This window comes from Enhydra lutris, unplaced genomic scaffold (genome assembly GCF_002288905.1).
Source record: "Enhydra lutris kenyoni isolate GAN:26980312 unplaced genomic scaffold, ASM228890v2 scaffoldscaffold21, whole genome shotgun sequence".
In the NCBI taxonomy this organism is placed as follows: domain Eukaryota; kingdom Metazoa; phylum Chordata; class Mammalia; order Carnivora; family Mustelidae; genus Enhydra; species Enhydra lutris.
Genome location: NW_019154105.1, coordinates 18234343 through 18253426, shown reverse-complemented (window position 1 = coordinate 18253426; position 19084 = coordinate 18234343). Strand labels below are relative to the sequence as shown.

At 33.2% G+C, this 19084-nt stretch overlaps 1 protein-coding gene across 1 annotated transcript in view; it reads left to right on the top strand.

The window, feature by feature from the left end:
- Positions 1–19084, top strand: part of LOC111148839 (adhesion G protein-coupled receptor L3) — a 570699-nt gene that overhangs the window by 542029 nt on the left and 9586 nt on the right. The window contains exon 22 of the mRNA XM_022505656.1: positions 2982–3078. Within this exon, the coding sequence (XP_022361364.1) occupies positions 2982–3078 (97 nt within the window). The remainder of the gene's footprint in view (positions 1–2981; positions 3079–19084) is intronic.

Here is a 19084-nt window from a genome sequence, read left to right as displayed (position 1 = left end):
GATCATGACCTGAGCTGAAGGCAGAGGCTTTAACCACTGAGCCACCCAGGCGCCCCTGAACATCAATTTTCTAATGAATAAGAGTACTTGCCTCAAGGAGTTCTTGTGAGATTTCAGTGAGTGAATACATGAAAAATTTCATAGTATAGAGCCTAGAACATAGAAAGAACTAATTGAAGTATTAAAATTTTACATGTAACATGCATGTTTTACACATAAACATGTATATTTTATGTATACATACATATTTATCTTATACCAGGTATTATTTCAGTGTGTGATACATCAATAAACAAAAGAGACAAAATTTTTGTTTTTCTGGAGCCTCAAATTTAATACAGACATTAGATATTAAATACTGGATATTATATATAAATATAAGAAATAAATGCGATATAATTTTAAGTCTGGTTGTATAAGATAATAATGACTACGGGAGGAAAACAGCAGGGTTAGGTGGGTGGAACAGCAGAACGAGTTAGGTCTCTTTTTTTTTTTTTAAAGGTTTTATTTATTTATTTGACAGAGATCACAAGTAGGCAGAGAGGCAGGCAGAGAGAGAGGGAGAAGGAAGCTCAGGCTCCCTGCTGAGCTGAGAGCCCCATGTGGGACTCGATCCCAGGACCCTGAGATCATGACCTGAGCCGAAGGCAGTGGCTTAAACCCTCTGAGCCACCCAGGCGCCCTGAGTTAGGTCTCTTTAAGGAGAAAATATTTCAGTAAAAATTTAAAGAGATGGAGTTATTCATACATGTATCTAGGGGGAAGAACACTTCAGGCAGAAGAAACAATTGTATCAAGCCTGAGGCAGAAATATGATTGACTTGGAAAGGAGTGGCAAGAGAACCAGTGTGGCTAGCTCAAGTTGGGGAGACTAATAGAAGAGGAGGTAGGGGGAAGCTCATGTAAATGTCACCTAACAACAGTCATAATTCCATCAAATCTGTTAAGATGTCACTTCTTCAGAGTAGTCTCACAGACTTCCTAGTCAAGGATATTTCCCCTCATTACGTGCACTTAAACTTTTTTTAAATTATGTAATATAACAAACATTAACAAAAGTACACAAAATACAGGTGCATGCACATTGATTCATTACCCCTCTCTAGGTCAAATATTAGAATGTTGGGAGTACCTTAGAAACCCTTTGAACCTTTCTCCATCATCCACCTCTAAAGTAACCGCCATCTTAAGTTTTAACAGTACATTTTGTTTGGCATGTGTTTGATACTTATTCACATGAAATCACCCAGTACCTATTCTCTTCTATTTTCTTTCTTTCCTCAGACATCTGTATTGCTGCAGGGGGCTATTTGCTTTTTTATTATTATTGTTATATATTGTTCTATATATCCATCCTACCATTGACATCATTTGCATTCATAGTTTTCACTTATAATAATTAATGGTTCTATGGAGCTTTGTACGCATATTGTTTACTTTGGCATTTGTTTTTGTGATAATTTTTTGCATCTATCACTTAACTAATCTAATAACTCCATGAAGACAAAGATATTTTTTGTCTTTTCTTTTTGTATCTCCTAGAGTAGCTTCTGGCATGCAGTAGAGAGCATTTAATATTTTTAATTAATTCACTAGTTGATTGATTGATTAATTAATTAAACAAATGTGAGAGAATTGTTTCCAGTATTTCAGTTTGAAGCTTTGAAGTATTTTTTGATAGAAACATTTCTAAAGTGCTCAGAATTTATAATTTCTTATTGTTTTAATTTTTAAAAAAATTTTTAATCTCTTTTATTTTATTTCTGTATTTTAAATAGGCTCCACACCCAACGTGGGGCTTGAATTCATGACCAGGAGATCAGGAGTCACATGTTCTTCTCACTGAGAAGGTGCCCAGCCAGGAGCTCCTCTAATTCTTTTATTAGTTTTGTTCTGTATGTATGAGGGAGTGTGTCTCTGTGTATAGTTGCTAACCTAAAAAAACAATATAGACAATATTTCTGAAGAATAAACATGTCCCAAGATTTATAAAACAAATTGTCTAGTATTTTAAGATTAAATACTCCTATTATTCAAGGAGTTCAAATATATTTGGAACATAATCCATTTGTGAGCTTGGTTTTGCCGGTACCATTACTAGTAGTAATAGTTCTTAAAATTATCTCATCCTTGGAAAAGCTGAAGATAGGTTGTTTTCCTCCTCACAGGATTCTTAATACTTTTTTGATCCCTAACACAATAAAATGGCAGAACTATAAGCCAGAAAAAAAAATCTCCTTCTCCCAAATGGAAAAATATTACACCGCTTTCTTCAGTTATCTGACACTTAGGAAACTGTGAGAATATAAATAATGATGTAAGAATTTTTGGTTCTTGATAAAACTACCTACTGTGAAGAAATGAATAAGGGTGAATTGTCTTCCTTTATTTCCTTCAAAAGAAAGAAAAATCAAAATCTTATGTAACCTGTAAAATTACACTGGTCTCACAAAATATATGGAAGATGTTAAGTTTAGTAGCATTTTAATAATACTCTGTTCTTTTCTTACCAAACTTTTTCTTTCTTGCAAGTTTTTGAATTCTTAAAGTAAATCTTTTGTTAATAAAACTGACAATTTAATACATATTTAAATACCTCATTCCCATAAAAGTTACAATGAAAACAATTTGTTTCACTTTGGAAACTAAAATTATTAAACTCTAACCATCTAGAGTACACGTCTATATATCATCAACATGTTTAAATTGGTATAGTACATTACATTTATTGCTTTTTCATAGTTACAATTATTTTTGGTATAAGCATTTAGGAATACACTTAATGAGAACCAATTATTATCACTAATTTAGTTTTAGATGTTCTCGTGCTACTGTACTGCAGGCATGTAGAAGTTATATAGTTGCCAGATGCCAGAAACAAAGGTTTCATATAACTATGACAGAAAGAGAAAGAATGATTTGTGTGAAAATTTACTGCCTGGTGAGTTCATTTCCCTTTTTCCCTTTTCCCCATCCAGAGCCGAATTCGTAGAATGTGGAATGACACGGTCCGAAAGCAGTCAGAGTCTTCCTTCATTACTGGAGATATAAACAGTTCAGCGTCACTCAACAGAGGTAATTAGAAATGATTTTTCATATTTATTACTTTGGTGATTACTTTAAGAAGTTCTTAAATGCATTGCTTTTTTTGCAACTTCTGGACCTTGTTCCATGTGATAGGAATATCATAAGGTTATAAAACTTGGTTGACTGTAGCAATGTGTTCCATTATTCATAAGCCTTTTTTTTTTTTTCCAATTCCGAGTTTTCAGGAAATCTTTTCTGAAAAAAGTTAGAAAACGAGAACTTTCTTTTTCTAGTCATCTGCCACTGTAATAAACTGGTGAGCTGTCAGGCCTCATTGGAAGCAGTGAAAATGGGCAATTACGTGGTTATATACTCTGCTAAGTATCATAGAGTTGCACATTGTCCCAGGCATAGAGCAATTTCGTAGTCTTTGTGAAAGTAAAAATATACTGTCTAATACGTACTTGAGGCACCCTGTATATTTGGGGTAAAAATCACATCTAATCTTAGTATCTACAGAACTTATCCAGCATATTTAAAGATCTAGGAGGAAAAAGGATATATATACATATATATTATGATTTTTGTGTGTTTATGTGCTTCTGGTTATCAAGTTCCCAGGGCATCATTTCAATTTTTAAAATGAAGTTCCTTTAATCTACTGTTTTGTTTGTGGTTAATTTTTTTTTTTTTAATTCTTCTGTTTCTCTTTCTCCTTCCTACCCTCCACTTCCCTCCCTCTTTTTTAGTGTATGTGTGTGGGGTGTTGAGGGGGGAGTGGGGAAATTAGAATTAGGTTGATTACAGTAAAAATGGGTAGATACTATATTTGTATAGAGTTAGGGTACCCTAGAGATGTTGCTGAGGAATACTTACGATATCATTTTATCTGTAAAGATGATGTTTGCATGAGCTTATTCCAATCACACTGCTAAGAAAGATATTTTTGATTCATATATTCAGTAGATATTTTTATGATCAACATTGTTTTTTTTCCTATCCCCAAACTAAGATTATTAGTTCCACTTAAACCTGTTTCTGTCAGCTTTTTATTACATTAAATACTACTTAAAATAAATAATTTAACAATCACAGCTTATGATTCAGAAAAATTCAGATGCTGGTGCTCTTAATTACTTTTACTCAAGTGATTTGCATCTTATTTACATAAAACAAATTAGGACAGATAGTGTCCAAGCTGAATTTGATATAGGGACCCATGTTACATATAATCTTAATTGATTTTCATGTTATTTGGGACAGTGATATAATAACTATAACCGAGTGATAATATTAAATTTCCTATATCACTTTTGCCCAATATAGGAACAGTGAGTGCAAATATTCCTCCAAATATGAAGAAAATACTTCAAAACACCCACATTTTTATATTTTGTTTCAGTATCAGTCTTTTTATTTTCTAGATTTTTATTTACATATGACCATTGAAATATCCTTCTCTTTTTCAAGTTTAGTTTGAATGGTTAGTCTGTCAAAATTTTTTTAAATATGAATACTCTAACTTTGGACATACTTTCCTAGTCATTGAGAACGAATTACTTAAAAATGCCTCCAAAGTTCAGGAACTTGTTTGCTTTCATAGTGACAGATTTTGTTCATTGTCTAATCCCACAGATGGAAAGTTTACAGTATGTTCCTAGATAGAAAACTACCCTTATGAATAAGATTTATTATTAGGAGTATATCATATCTAATAAACACAGCAACTATAGAACAATTGTTGCTTAAAGAAAAGATGAGATCATGTGATTTTAATGATGCACTGTTTATTAGCCTACTGTGAAGATAGTTAAAATATGTAAAATTATTATTCCTTAAAACATGTAAAATTATTATGTTGTCTAGCATTATGATGTAAATTTATGTGAAGATTGTAAGGTATGTGATTTTACTAAAAACTGTTTTAAATGGACACATTTTTGTGACCTTGATTTTGAGGTCAATCACATGTAACATCGCAGTGCCCTTTTTAGTTCCTTCTCAAGAATTTCATCAACTTGGAATATGTGATATGTGGATGACTGGTCAATTTGAAATATATTTAAAGAAAATAATAATATTTATATTGACTGATCATCTGTTTAAATCTGGTTTTCAAGCCTTTAGTTTTGAAAGTATTTCTTAAAGTTACTCTTGAAGAAGGGTATAAAATTTCTTGACATCCAATAAGTTACTCTAATGTCGACTTTGGGGAGGGGGTTAAATTAAATTTGTGATTTGAAGTGTGTCCAGCAGTGATCTTTTCCTTTAGGATAGGGATTCTTCCTTTCACTCAGTGACTTTAATGGTGGTAGACATCACAGTGATCTTCTTGATTTCCCATATTAATTCCCTGTTCCCCCAAGTCAGAAACTCCTCATTTTATTCTCATCTCATTAGTTTTCATCTCAGATGTGTGGAGTACTTTAAAAATTTATTTCTTCATATTATATCTCTGAAGATAGTCTTTAACCTCCTTCTTTAATCTTGTCTTATTTCCCAGGGTCCTATCTTCCCTGCATTCAGGCGTGTGTATCATATTTAGGTAGGTGAAATCCAAGATTCACCTTTCCGGATAAACACTTCAGTCACCTTGGCAACATAATTATTCACCTCTGTTTGGTCGAAAGACTGTATTCCCTGTTATTAAAATAAAAATTCTAGGCACTACATCTTTGCATCTTCATATATTCTAACTTCCCATTCACTCTGTTTCTCACAGCTAGCAATTTTTTTGTTCATTTAAACCCCATTTTCCTTTCTCTCTAAGATCTATTAAATCTCTTATTTTTGTCTTTAGTTTTGGCCTTCAAAAACTATAAGAAGTTGTCTAAAAATTAGTCTTAAGTCTACTTTAGGTTTTCTTTCCTATTCATACCACCGCTTAGTTCATCAAAAGAATAATTATTTTACAATTTTGTATGTCTTAACATCTATTCTTCCAAACAAAAATTCATCATTCTCATCTTTGGGATCCATTTAGAAGAAAGCATCTACCATACAGTACAGAACTCCTTCTCAATGGTTTTTATTTTTTCAAACCATCTTTAATATTCTATTCTAGAACCAACTTGTTACAACCTATGTATCAGATTACCTATCTAGATTTCCCAGTGTGGCAAACTTGATTACTGTTGGGATTTTATTCCTTGGAATCACGCAAAACCTTGGAAGATTTATGGATAATTATTAATTCATGTAATCATTCTTATATATTCTCTTTGGGATTTTGTTATTTGGTCACCTCATCTCTTTAAAATGTTCCATTACACATTCCATTCCATTTGTCCTTTGAATATCTATATTCGTGAAGATGTTTTCCAAATGTTCCCTATACATTGTAAGATAATTTTTCCCCTTCTGACTTATTTACTACAACGCTACTCACTCAAGTAAATTAAGAATTCTTTGAGGCCAGTACCCGAGGAGTATGATCACGTTAACTTCCCTGATACCACTTTCATAACCAGAAGGAGTTTTTCAAGAGCATTAATGTTATAGTCAATTATAGGAAGTTATAAGGAGGATTAACTCTTATCCAAACTCAAGTTTTTACAACCCCCACAGGAGGGTTTATTCATTGGACCATTTAAATATTTACTATTTGCACATAACTTGAAGTCAGTCCTCAATTCCCCCAAGCTTCTCCCAGATTTTTAGAAACTTTACCCAAATTTCTAGTAGCTCTAACTTCCCAGTAGTGGTAGGAAAAATTTGCAGCTAACATAATCTTTACCACTCTTATCTCTAACTCACAACCTCTGCTGACCAAACCTTATCCTGAACAATTTAGATTAACAATGGCTCTAAAACTTGCATTTGATCCCAAAGTGAAGCATTTGCTGAGAAATTTCTCTGGTAGTTCAGTTAATGGTTAAACATTTCTGTTCCTTTTATAGATCTATATAGAAATCGGGATATTTTCTGAAATTGGATTTTATTAGGCTTTAGCTCATCGTGACTAATGTAAATGCATTGCTCATTTTCTTTTTATTTAATTAGCTGAATTGACACCAGATTTTTCAGTTTAAAATCAAGTTTTGCTAGGTAGCTACTGCCAATACGATGTATGAATTATGAAAATTGTTCCGCCCAACCTCCTCCCCAACTCTAGTGTCATTACAAAAATGTGACCCATTTTAGCAGCAGAATTAGCAAAAAGGCATTTCTTCTTCTGAAACAATAGCTTGGCTAGCGTAATGGATTTTTATCTATCTCCCATTCTCCATCTCATTAACCTCCCATAGAAGTTAATGCAATTTAGATTTTTATACAAGGGGATTTGACCAGTAAAGCTATATTTATTTAAGCCAAATCTAAGTGTTGTGTGCATGAAGGCTGTCTCTTCTGGAGATGTGCAGTCATATTCATTAAAGTGGATGGGTTCTCCATTCAAGGTTCACATTTGTATTAGTCTGCACATGCATTCTCCATAAATTTATGTAATCAGTGCAATTATGATGACTTACGGCAATCTTTTCATAATTTTAAGGGTAAATCTTGGCTCTCACTGGCACAATAATGTACCGAAAGATGGCCTCCCCCATTAGGAACATTGTTGATAAAAAGGGGAAAGGCATCACCAAATAAACTTTGCAAATTGGTGATTTACTCATAGTAGTTTTGAGAATGGAATTTTAACTCTGTGACTTTTGGTAAGTTTTCTATATGCTCAGTGTATATGCAATGGGGATACAGAGAGCACTTCACAGGGACCTTGAGAGGACTGAGTGAGTTTATATATGTTAATTCCTTACTACAGTGCCTGCAAATGATACATCCTCTTATCATTATTTTGTTCAAAAGTTCACTTACATCTTCTAACAAATGAAAACTGATCCTTGCCAGTGCTCTCAGATAATTAGATATTAAAATTCATCATTTACTACTGAAGGTTTTCTTTCCTTTTTATTTTCTAGTAATAGGTGGGAGGAATAAAGTAGTTACCTGAATGCCAAGTAAAAGAAAAAATAATTTACCTAAAATGCTGCTACCCTTGAGGCTAACAAAAAGAGATAAACTAATAAAACTGAATTGTCTCTTCTAAATTAGAAATTAAATGCGCATTATATCTGCCTAGTTGTACATTCCACCTTTGATTTGTAACCGTATTTTAGCATTGAAGAAATAAAGGTAAAATATTTCTTCTCCTTACCTTAGATAATGATATAAGCAAACACTGCCTTCTCTTCCCTCCAAGCCCTATCCTGCCCTTTAGAAGCTCAGAGAACACTAGTGCAATTCAGACAGCCCTGCTAAATAACCAGTTACATAGCAGAGCAAGGATGTGACTCATACCCATTTTAAACTCATGTCTTCTCAGAGCCCGTACTGTCTTTCCCAGAAGGTTGGTCACAAAGGCAGAAGAAACTTCGCAATAAATCACCTGTGATCTCATTAATATTCAGGCTTCTCAACATATTTTGCTTTTGTGTTTTTAAAGAAAAATGCAAATGAAAAATTGTAAGTGATGTTTTGCTGCAAGTAATGACTTCTATAAATTAAAGCTTAAAAGGGTGAAACCTTCATACTCATTCGCTGTACTTTATTAATCTCATTAAATATGGCTTTATATGCATAAAATATGTCATATTTCTGAAGAGTCTTGCTGTTCTGAAGGGTTATAAAGTTGTTTATAAATATTAACCAAATCCTACTATAATCTGACATCTATTTGTGATATTTGCATGTACAATGAAATAAGGATATCTTCTGTGTTAGGAAAATCAGTTTAATAACACAAAAGCAAAATAGGTACAGATTTTAAAAGCAAAATGCTGGGCGCCTGGGTGGCTCAGTGGGTTAAGCCACTGCCTTCGGCTCAGGTCATGATCTCAGGGTCCTGGGATCGAGTCCCACATCGGGCTCTCTGCTCGGCAGGGAGCCTGCTTCCCTCTCTCTCACTGCCTACCTCTCTGTCTACTTGTGATCTCTGTCTGTCAAATAAATAAATAAAAGAAAATCTTAAAAAAAAAAAAAATAAAAGCGAAATGCTATGCCAAATAGATAATTAAACAATGCTATTAATATCTTGATTCCTAACTCAAGGAGACCAAATAATTTTCAGAATGAATTCTCTATTACAAAATGAAATATATTAAATATTGATTTCTAGGCAATCAGGGGCAAATGTTTTTGCTATAAATTGCTGGCAGGAATTGAAAAATAAAACTTCCAAAATGCTTGCCCAGTGAGTCCTTCTTATGCTTTGCTTTTAACTTTGTCTCTTTGATATGACTCCTTTAAATCATCCAACCTCTCACAGCCAACTACACAATAGTAAAAATGGTTTGTACTTTACTATTATTACTATTACTATTATTATAGCTTTTATAGATACCTTCACAAAGAGAATTCTCTATGTAGATTCCTTATTATTATAGTTTATTATCTTACTGCTTTATATATAGTTAGTGATATCTCTTATCTCCTTATTATAAATATAAATTATAAAATATAAATTATAAAAAAACAAGCTGAAGTGTGTTACCTTACTAATTTCTAAATATAGTGCTATAAAACATTCCCACTTATTTTTGAAATATTGCTGTTGTTTCATATAAGTTGCTGAGGATGTAATTTAAAAAAAAATCTATTTTTAAGAACTAAATATACATACTCAACTTCTCTTCAGAAATCCCTGGTATTCTTTTCTCTACTAGAACACAATGTGGCTCTTTATAGTTTTTGAATGCTTTGGGATTTCTCCTTTAGTGGGTATACTTATGATTTTATCTATTGTACACTATTCATTATTCATCCATTATCTTATATCCATGAAGAAGCTAGGTTTTTTGGCTACTTGTCCAAGTGGAATGGCTAATAAAGGATGAAGTCTAGATTCCAAACAAGATCTTTCTGACTGCACAGCCCTACTCAGGAAAACAAAAATGTTCACTCTTTTCTTATGAGGACAGTTTTTCATGAACCTGGCTAAGATTAGAATAAAGGTATTTTTCTCCCTTCCCAGGGAAATATGATATACTTAACACCACAAGCATTAACATATTTATTTCTTAATTTCCTTCACATACTATTCATTTCCTTCTACTTTATTTTGTGCTTTTTTCTTTAGTGTGGATTCATCCTATTCATTTAGGGAAAAAAAAGCTTTAAAACACTGTGAATATAGAGAAAGATGGATTGGTAATATTTTTCAGAACGATTTGATATGCTGATTTGCTATACATTATTGCCCGATTTTAGAACTTACGTTGTAAGATATTTATAATCATTCTTCTTTTCTTTGCTGGAAGTTCTCAAGGTATTTTATTATTAGAATCTTTTATCTTTAATTTCTTATGTTTCAGTGAAAGGATGAACATTTGGTCAGAGCAAAGATTGTGTTTAAAAATCAGGTAAATAGCTTCTGCCTATAATAATTCAGCATAGCACCAACCAAAGGTAAAACTTTGCCCAGATAGTTGTACTTTTGAATTTGATATTGTCCTCTGTCAGAACAACATAAAAGTGCCTAGAACAAGTAGAAAATCTGTTTGCATTAACTTCAAATAGACACTGATAATGCTATAAATTAAATTTACTATTTTTATGTGCTAATTCCAGTTTTAACAAAAAGTACAAAATGTCTTATAATTAAAATTTAAAAACAAGCCTGACTGTATCTCTCATCTGGAAAAATGTTCCTACTATACTGTAAACATAAAGCTTGCGATGATATAAATGTAGTACACAGCATCCAAAGTTAACTAACAAAGTCATTACTTGTTCAAATTATTTTTTTTCTAAGAAATAAATTGTATTAATTTGTATCTGCTACTTTGAAAATAAATAGGAATTAATTACATGAAAAATTAAATCACAGAAGAGGGATATATGGTTAGGCAAAAGAGTCCTCATAAAAAAAAAGATACTTGGATTGTCATTACCAATAATTGTGCAGTATCCAATTAAAATAGCTCCTAGTTTATTGAATTACATTGCATACAGAAGCATGCACTTTATATAGCTCAACCTTATATAAAGCATGCCATTTAAAAGTGTTTATGTGATAGGTTCTCCTATGATTTTCATAATAGACTCTCTTCATAATTTATCATTATAAGGAATGCAGGTGCTTCAAAAACTAAGACAAGTAACTCATCACCTTCATAGAACATAATTTACAACCCCAGAAAAACCACTGGAGAATTAAGAAAGATTGGAGAGGATACACAGATTGAAGGAAGATAGTTAATCTCGTTGTAGAAAAGTAGAAACAATGTAAGTTTCCTGAAAGAAACTCAGGCTAAACAGAACAGAACAGAACTGATCATGATTATATGATAAAACAGGCCTTCTCTGAATGTTATCAAGAATCTCTTTATTCATAGACACTTTGTTTTACTTTATTTTTCTCAGACATATCTTTTTAAATATCAGTTCCAAATTTAATATTCAAGTTTTAGCCAGGATAGGCCTGCATGTAAGCTATATAATTTGCTCAATATAGGAAAAGTATGCCAATGTAGGGCAGAGCGTTATACAAAAAGTCGTGTTTCCTTCACAACGGTAAAGCATTTCATATTGGTAAGTAATTATATTATGCTTTCCTTCCCTTCCTTTTGTCTGAGGTGTGTTTTATTAAGTGAAAATGCACACGGAATGTGTGATTTACAAATATATGTAGCTGTGGGACTGACTACGTACCATTAACATATCAAGAGATAATCCAACGTAGAGAAAATTAATTAAGTAGCTATAGTGTGAATGGCAAAGACAAATATTCTTTTGCGAAATGCCTTTGATTTACTAAAAAGAACTGTAATTCACTGCTGTTTTGCCTGTGGTTAAGCAAACTTGGCTCGTTATCTTTAGGCTTGGTATTTTTTGTTTGTAGTACTGCGAAATGTATTCAAAAATGTCCAGATGCATTCAACAAGTCCCAAGTTAATAGCACACAGAAATACATGCCTTTGGCCACAAAGAATGAGTTTTAGAGATGAATGTCTAAATGGTATATGTTCATCATGTCAACTGCCGAATAACCACTTACACCGTTGTGCAGTGAAGATTCACCAAGAATTCTGAGTTTTAATTTTGCCGCTGTTGGCTTGAGCAGTCAGAAAACCAAAGATCTCTAAGCAGTTTTGCTTGCAGTTAATTATGTAAAATTATTAGATATAATTATACTATATAATGTAATATATGATATAATATAAAATACATAAAATATATAATACAAAAAATAAAACTTTAGAGCATATATATAGATAGATAGATAGATAAACTTTAGACTTTAGGTTAAAGGAGGAGTTCTTAAAAACAAAACACAGATTATAAATTATAAGAAAAAGGTAAATTTCTTGCCTCAAAATATAAACAGTACTCATAACAGTAAGATATTGGGGGAAGGTGTAAACAACTTAGCACAAACAAAATGTTATGCCATGTTGTATAAAGAATGTCTACAAATCAATATATATCTGCAAAAGATAAGAACAGGCAATTCACAAAATAGGAAGCCCTTATGGATAATAGACATGAAAAATTACCGCATCTTTTTGATAACCAGGGAAATACAAAGTTTAACAGTAATATGAGATATCATTGTGTACTCTGATCAGATTGACAAAAATGTGAAGCTTACAATACTAAGTCCTGGTAAGAATCTGAGAGATTTACACTGCTCGTGGAAGTGTGAATTGGTGCAAATACATTTGACAGAATTTTGGCAATATATTCTGAATTGAAATGTAGAATATATGGCCCAGTAATTTGACTTCTAAGTATTTATTGAAGAAAAACTCATGTGTCTGAACAAGAAGACAGATACTAAGCCAATTAGTGCAAAATAAAGGGGAATAGAGATAATTTATAGGGTTCCCGTATCTAAAACTCTGAGCTTATCTATTGAAACAGAGACAACACTTCTGCATTCAAAACATTTAATTTCATTTTGAACGATAACCCAATCTGTACTTTGAAGAAAACATGTCGTTGAAGTCCATATTAATAGATTCCTAGTGAATGAATTTGCTATTAAAAAAGCTGAAGAATCTCTGAACCATTTGAAAGAAATTTAATAGGGCAGGTTGATTAAAATTTAATAGCAAACTTGTTGGCTGTTAAAAGTGCACAGTGTGATAAATCAAGATGTCAGCTCTTCAATTTATGACTTTAGAAAAAAATTCTGAAAGGGTTCTTGGCTTTCAATGAAGTATTTCTTCTTTGACACTTCATAACTTCATTAATTATTTGAATAAAAATAGTACAAATTATAAAATTATATTTTCTGCGATTTTTATATTATTTTTAAGGATAGCACATAGATTCTTTTAGTTTTGTTCATTATTATAAACAACTTAGTCTTGATTCAAACGGCTGTTGCTATTTTATAAAGTAGCCCTTTAAAATTGAACGTGATCATTTTTGCACTCTTTCTGTAGATTGTGTGTGATGTTGATATTATATTGTTATGCAGACAAAGAAAAAATAGGAAAAAATGATTACAATAGATAATACCTATTGAATCCGTTCTCCAGAGTTCTGGAAGTCTCTTTGTTGATTAGCTTTCATTTTTGTTTGTTTATGTAATATTAGTGAATACATGAATATGGAAATTAAATAATTGAGCATTACAGAAAAGCAGATGAGAGAGAAGTAATGCATTCCTATAAGGCTCCTGATAAAATTTCACTGAAACATATTTTTGGGAGAAGATGCTAAAAAATGTTTGAAAATCACTGATTGAAATGTGTTTGAATAAAATTACCAGAGTCAGGTGTGACCTTGAATAAATTATCAATGTCTCTGGGCTTATAAATGTTTCTTTATGTGGTAAATGATGGTAATAGATTAAACAATACTAAAATCTTACTCACTTCTAAATTCTAAGTTATAACCTTTCTCTAGTACATTATACAGCAGCTCATCAGGTGATTCTTATAGTCATAAGATGTATTTGGGGGTACTTTTGATTCACTTTTTCCAGTTTTCTTGTTTATAATATAGTTCACGCGCTAAAGAAAAAGACTTATCTCTTTTTCTTTTTTTTTTTTTCTCTATACCAGTGTTCTTAGCTCTTTGTAAAGAAATCAGAGTCACGGGACACTTTCACAAGAAAGAAATGCAGTCATGTGTGCACGTATAACTAACGACACAAATATACAGTTTTACATTCAATTTTAAGAGTCTCACAGCTCAATATATACCATCTTTTGGTAAAAGATCCCTTGCTTAATACCAAAGTTAGTATTATAATTCCATGAAAAATGCCATCTTCAGTGAAACTATTCTTTACTTGTATGAAAAGTCTCCATTATGGGCCAAAGTCAAGTTCTGAAGACCGAAGCAGAGCTGTGTCATCCAGTAGTAACTCTGCTTTCTACAGAGCTCTGATTTATATGCATTAGTCAATATATGTTTTGGAAACGACTTCATAAAAGCAAAATATGTCATGTCAAGGGAGAGAGAACCATAAGGGAACAGAATGGAGGACAAGGTATATTAAAGAAGAAAGACCTATCCAGGTAAAACTGTTCTATTGGAATGAAACGAACATTTACCATCCTAGATATTCATAAATAACAAGAATTTAAAAATTAGTAATGTTGGTATGCAACTCTCAAGAATGGTGTATTCAGCTGGTTCATTAAAACACCAAGGTCTAGAACTAGACAACTTGGCTTTCCCCCGTAAGAACAAATAAGAATGAAAGCACATTAAAAAAAAAAAAGTGTGAGGGGCAGAGCAGAGTGACAACTCAAGTTATTTTAAGAGCTTTTCAGTGTACTTTTGTTAGCCTGCTGTCAAGAAGAAACGTTGTTTGAATTAGGTTTCTGAATGATATAATATGGATTCAAGTGGGATTCAACTGTCATCTCTTTTTCAGATCTATTTTTTTACTTCACAGTTTCAGAGCCTGCCGCTCTACGTTCAATTTCCAGGCCTCAATTACACGTATCACACTGAACCAACCTAGACAATCCTGTCGTTCAAGGCCTCCCCGTGTCAAAACACCTATTTTATTTTCATAAGGAAAGAAATACAACAGTTTCATGGTAAAACTATGGATTTGAAAAGAGTGTACTCGTTATTATTCCATTCAAATTGCACTCATTCAAAAACTTTTCCATCTTCAGATAGAAACTAAGTAAAAAAGAAGAAAGACTCTTCTTAAAAGATCTGTGATTTTACATTTAGTGTTTTTTAATGGCTTTAGGATCCGACTTTCAAATAATCATCAGAAAAACTTCCCAGAGTTTTTCAGGATAGAGTATGAAAGCCCTTTATGCTTTGTGTCCCGTTTTTGCCAGAAAAGATCTTGTGTTAGGCTCTCTGTGGACAGCTTTATTGATGATTCGCGTATATTGAAATTCAATTTAATTCCTTTTCCATGGTTTTCTTAAAGAGCTAACCCTTGTTTGTGATGGTAAAGGAGCAGTTTTGACTAGAATGTAGCCAGGATTTAGTGAATCAGATAATGAAGGAGTAGTTATTCTTACATAGTCACTTGGAGATTTTTTACTTTGAGCTCTTTTCAGCACACTGTGCTAAGCTATTTTCCCCCTCTTATCATATTATCTGCAGTTAGCATTCAGGTGCATTTTGAATTTCCAAATAATTATATGAGTGTCTATTTCTGCTTTAAAATTTCAATAGTATAGGACCTGGTACAGTGTTAGAAGGAAAGGAAGAAATTACATAGGGATTGGACGATTGATGCTCCTAAGAAATTTGTTCAAATTCTAAGACTGCTCATAATTGATAAAATTACTTGCTTTAGTTTGATACATGAAGGTTGCCATAGAGTTCACATTTTTTTTAAAGATTTTATTTATTTATTTGACAGACAGAGATCACAAGTAGGCAGAGAGAAAGGAGGAAGCAGGGTCCCTGCTGAGCAGAGAGCCCGATGTGGGGCTCGATCCCAGGACCCTGGGATCATGACCTGAGCCGAAGGCAGAGGCTTTAACCCACTGAGCCACCCAGGTGCCCCAAGTTCACTTTTTTTTTCATAAATAACAAATATCGCTGAGCCCCAGGAACTATTCTAGACACTTGGTATAAGGGTAGTAATTAAACCCCATGTGTTGCATGCTTTCCTGGGGCTTACATTCCAGTGAAATTTGCACATAAACGTTCTTTTCCCATATGCAGTATTGTAACTATCTTTTCCTCAACCCCGCAACATCAGCCTATTTGTGTCTTCAGCCTGACTAACCAGTAAGCTTAACTTTCAGCTGAGAAACAGTGACAGATGGTCTGTAAACACCTATCTTCTTGGAAGTCTGCCGCAATTTCACAGCTATTAGGAAGGAAGTTTACAAATCAGGAGTTAGTCGGAGGGAAGAGGAAGAGACAGGATGGACAGAACCTTGGAAAATAGTATCAGAATTCAAAGTGACCTGAGTAAATTGGGGAAACAGCCAGAAGCAAACAGCATAGGCTTCAGCACAGACAAGTGAAACGCAGTGCAGCTATAGGAAAGGACAAAAGTAACTTGGCACACTAAAGACCCAAGAAGACAGGTTCTATACAAGTTTTCACTTCAGAGTTCTAGACATTGGCAAAAAGCTCGTGTTTCTGACACAGTAAGGGCCACCTTTCAAAGGTGGTACCATTGATGTGACTAACTGTGAGTGGGGACTGTAGGAACCATGTGATAATGCCTTGTTGCTCTTGTTTGGAATGGCAACAGGAAAAATGAGCTCTTGCAAGCTTTGAATGTCCATGGAAAAAGGATCGCCTTCTTACACTAGGGGAATCAAATGATAGATAACTGATTAGTTACTCAGACATATCCCTTCTTCTTTCAAACTAGCAAATCCATAAACCTGATGTATAACTGATTCACTTTCTATCAGGAAAAAGGCCCTTAATACCAATGATAAACAAGTGTATTTTGTTGGAAAGTTTTAGACTGTTTTTATAAGCGTTTGTGTGGTTGTAAATTTAAAGGCAGGTGGATCTCTGCATGTCACACATTTGGCTGTAAGATCACTATCTGATCTGGACTGTGCCCCGATTTGAGGAAGCCACCTACCAAAGCCATGTGGCTGGGACTGAACGTTGTTCCGTTTAATCAAGATTGTGTCACAGCGTGGCTGTGTACCAATCGCATTTCTGTGATGGTTGCTGGCCTTTCCAGATTAGCAGGAATTGATTAAAAAACTCAGTCTTCCTACGTTAGTAGATTGATTAATAAAGGTGTCTTCAAGTACAATCGAAAACTAGAAAATACTTTAAAAAACCAAAAGAGAACTTTATGGTAGGAAAGATAGAACCAGATGGATTTTCTATCACAATTTTGATAGCTGCATTAGAATTCAATTACAGAACTCCATTTTTGTATGATTAAATTTTATGTCCTTATATTTTTAATTTTTTTAATAAACAATGATAAAGAGAACACAGAATATTGATTCCCCTGCTTTTTGCTTGTGATTGGTTCTTCCCAACTCCCCTATTTCCTTATCCTAAAGCACTAAAGAGTGTATTCTTTTACTGGTATAGAAAAGAATACATATAGAGACAGATATGACAAAAGAATATTTTCTTTTGTAATCTATATGAAGCAAGGAGGGGAGTAGCAGACAGTCTTTGTAGCTTATTTGTTTTTTATTTAGTTCAAATTAAGTCATATGTAGTCATGAAAGAAAATGTAGAGAAATACAGATATAAGCCCCAGCCACAAAGGTCTAACCCTTATTTGATCTGTGAAGGAATGTAATAATTTTGAGCAATTTTATATCTCTAAGGTTTTTACCCTAGTTCATTTTAAGTGGTTTGCACCTTTCATTTTCTATTGAAATTCTTAGAATAATTTTAGAGAGTAATTATTTGTTTTGGAAGACTCACTTTCCTTTTTACTTGAAAGAAGCTATAATAATAAATATTTAGGAAGCAGGTACAATTTACAGGTAATTTGCTTTTTAAAAAGGTTGTGCAGACCCAGTGTAGTCTCTAACAATTTTAAATTTGTGTAACATCAACGATACACATGCTTAAGATTTACAGTATTCCATTTCTTACCTGAAAGGCACTGTAGCCAACTCTTGGTAGTTTTTCTGCTAGTATTCTATGTATTTATCGGTGGAAAGTAATAGCCTGAATGACTCACTGTATGATAAATTAAAGATCTGCCATCTCAACTGTGTTAAAACCATTTGAATGTATATGTTGTACAACTTCAGCAAATTCTCATTTAATAAGTGAAAAATTCTGTGCTAATTCTTTGCAGGTTATATAGAATACAGGCACATGGCTTATTTCCTAAAGGAATCAATGCGGCTCTAGAGATCTGAGAAGCTATATTGTCCTGTAAATCTAGAGGTTACAGTATGTGTTATTTGGGCCACGTGGCTGGCCCAGTAGAGCACGCAGCTCTTGATCTCGGGGTCATCATTTCAAGCACCGTGTTGGGCATAGAATCTATTTAAAAAAAAAATTAAAAATGAGATAAAGTATGCATTATTTGACTGATAATTTACTGTATCACAAAGAGCTTTGATTTTTGAAAAAAATAAAAATAAAAAACTATCATAGCCAAGCTTTTTCTCCTTTTTTTTTTTACATTTTTTTAAAGGTTTTGTTTATTTATTTGACACAGTGAGAGAGAGAGAAAGAGATCACAAGTAGGCAGAGAGGCAGGCAGAGAGAGAGGAGGAAGCAGGCTCCCCGCTGAGCAGAGAGCCTGATGCAGGACTCGATCCCAGGACTCTGGGATTGTGACCTGAGCCAAAGGCAGAAACAGCCACCCAGGCGCCCTTTACATTTTCTACAAGTTACTAAACGTTTTTGTTTCATTCATTCAATATAGATTACTTATTATTTTGAGATAATCCTGGATCCGTTTGCTGTTATATGAAATAATGAAACGATTGTGTACCTTGTACCCGGTGTTCCTCAATACTATCTTTGTAAAACTGTACTACGAAATCATGGCGAAGATATTGACCAATATCTAGCAATCTTGTTCAGATGTCTTCAATATTACTTATACTTAGTTGTATTTGTGTGTGCGTGTGTGTGTGTTTAGTTCAATGCAATTCTATCACAAGAGTAGGTGGTGGTTACAGCACCGTAGTCCAGACACAGAGTAGCTCCATAA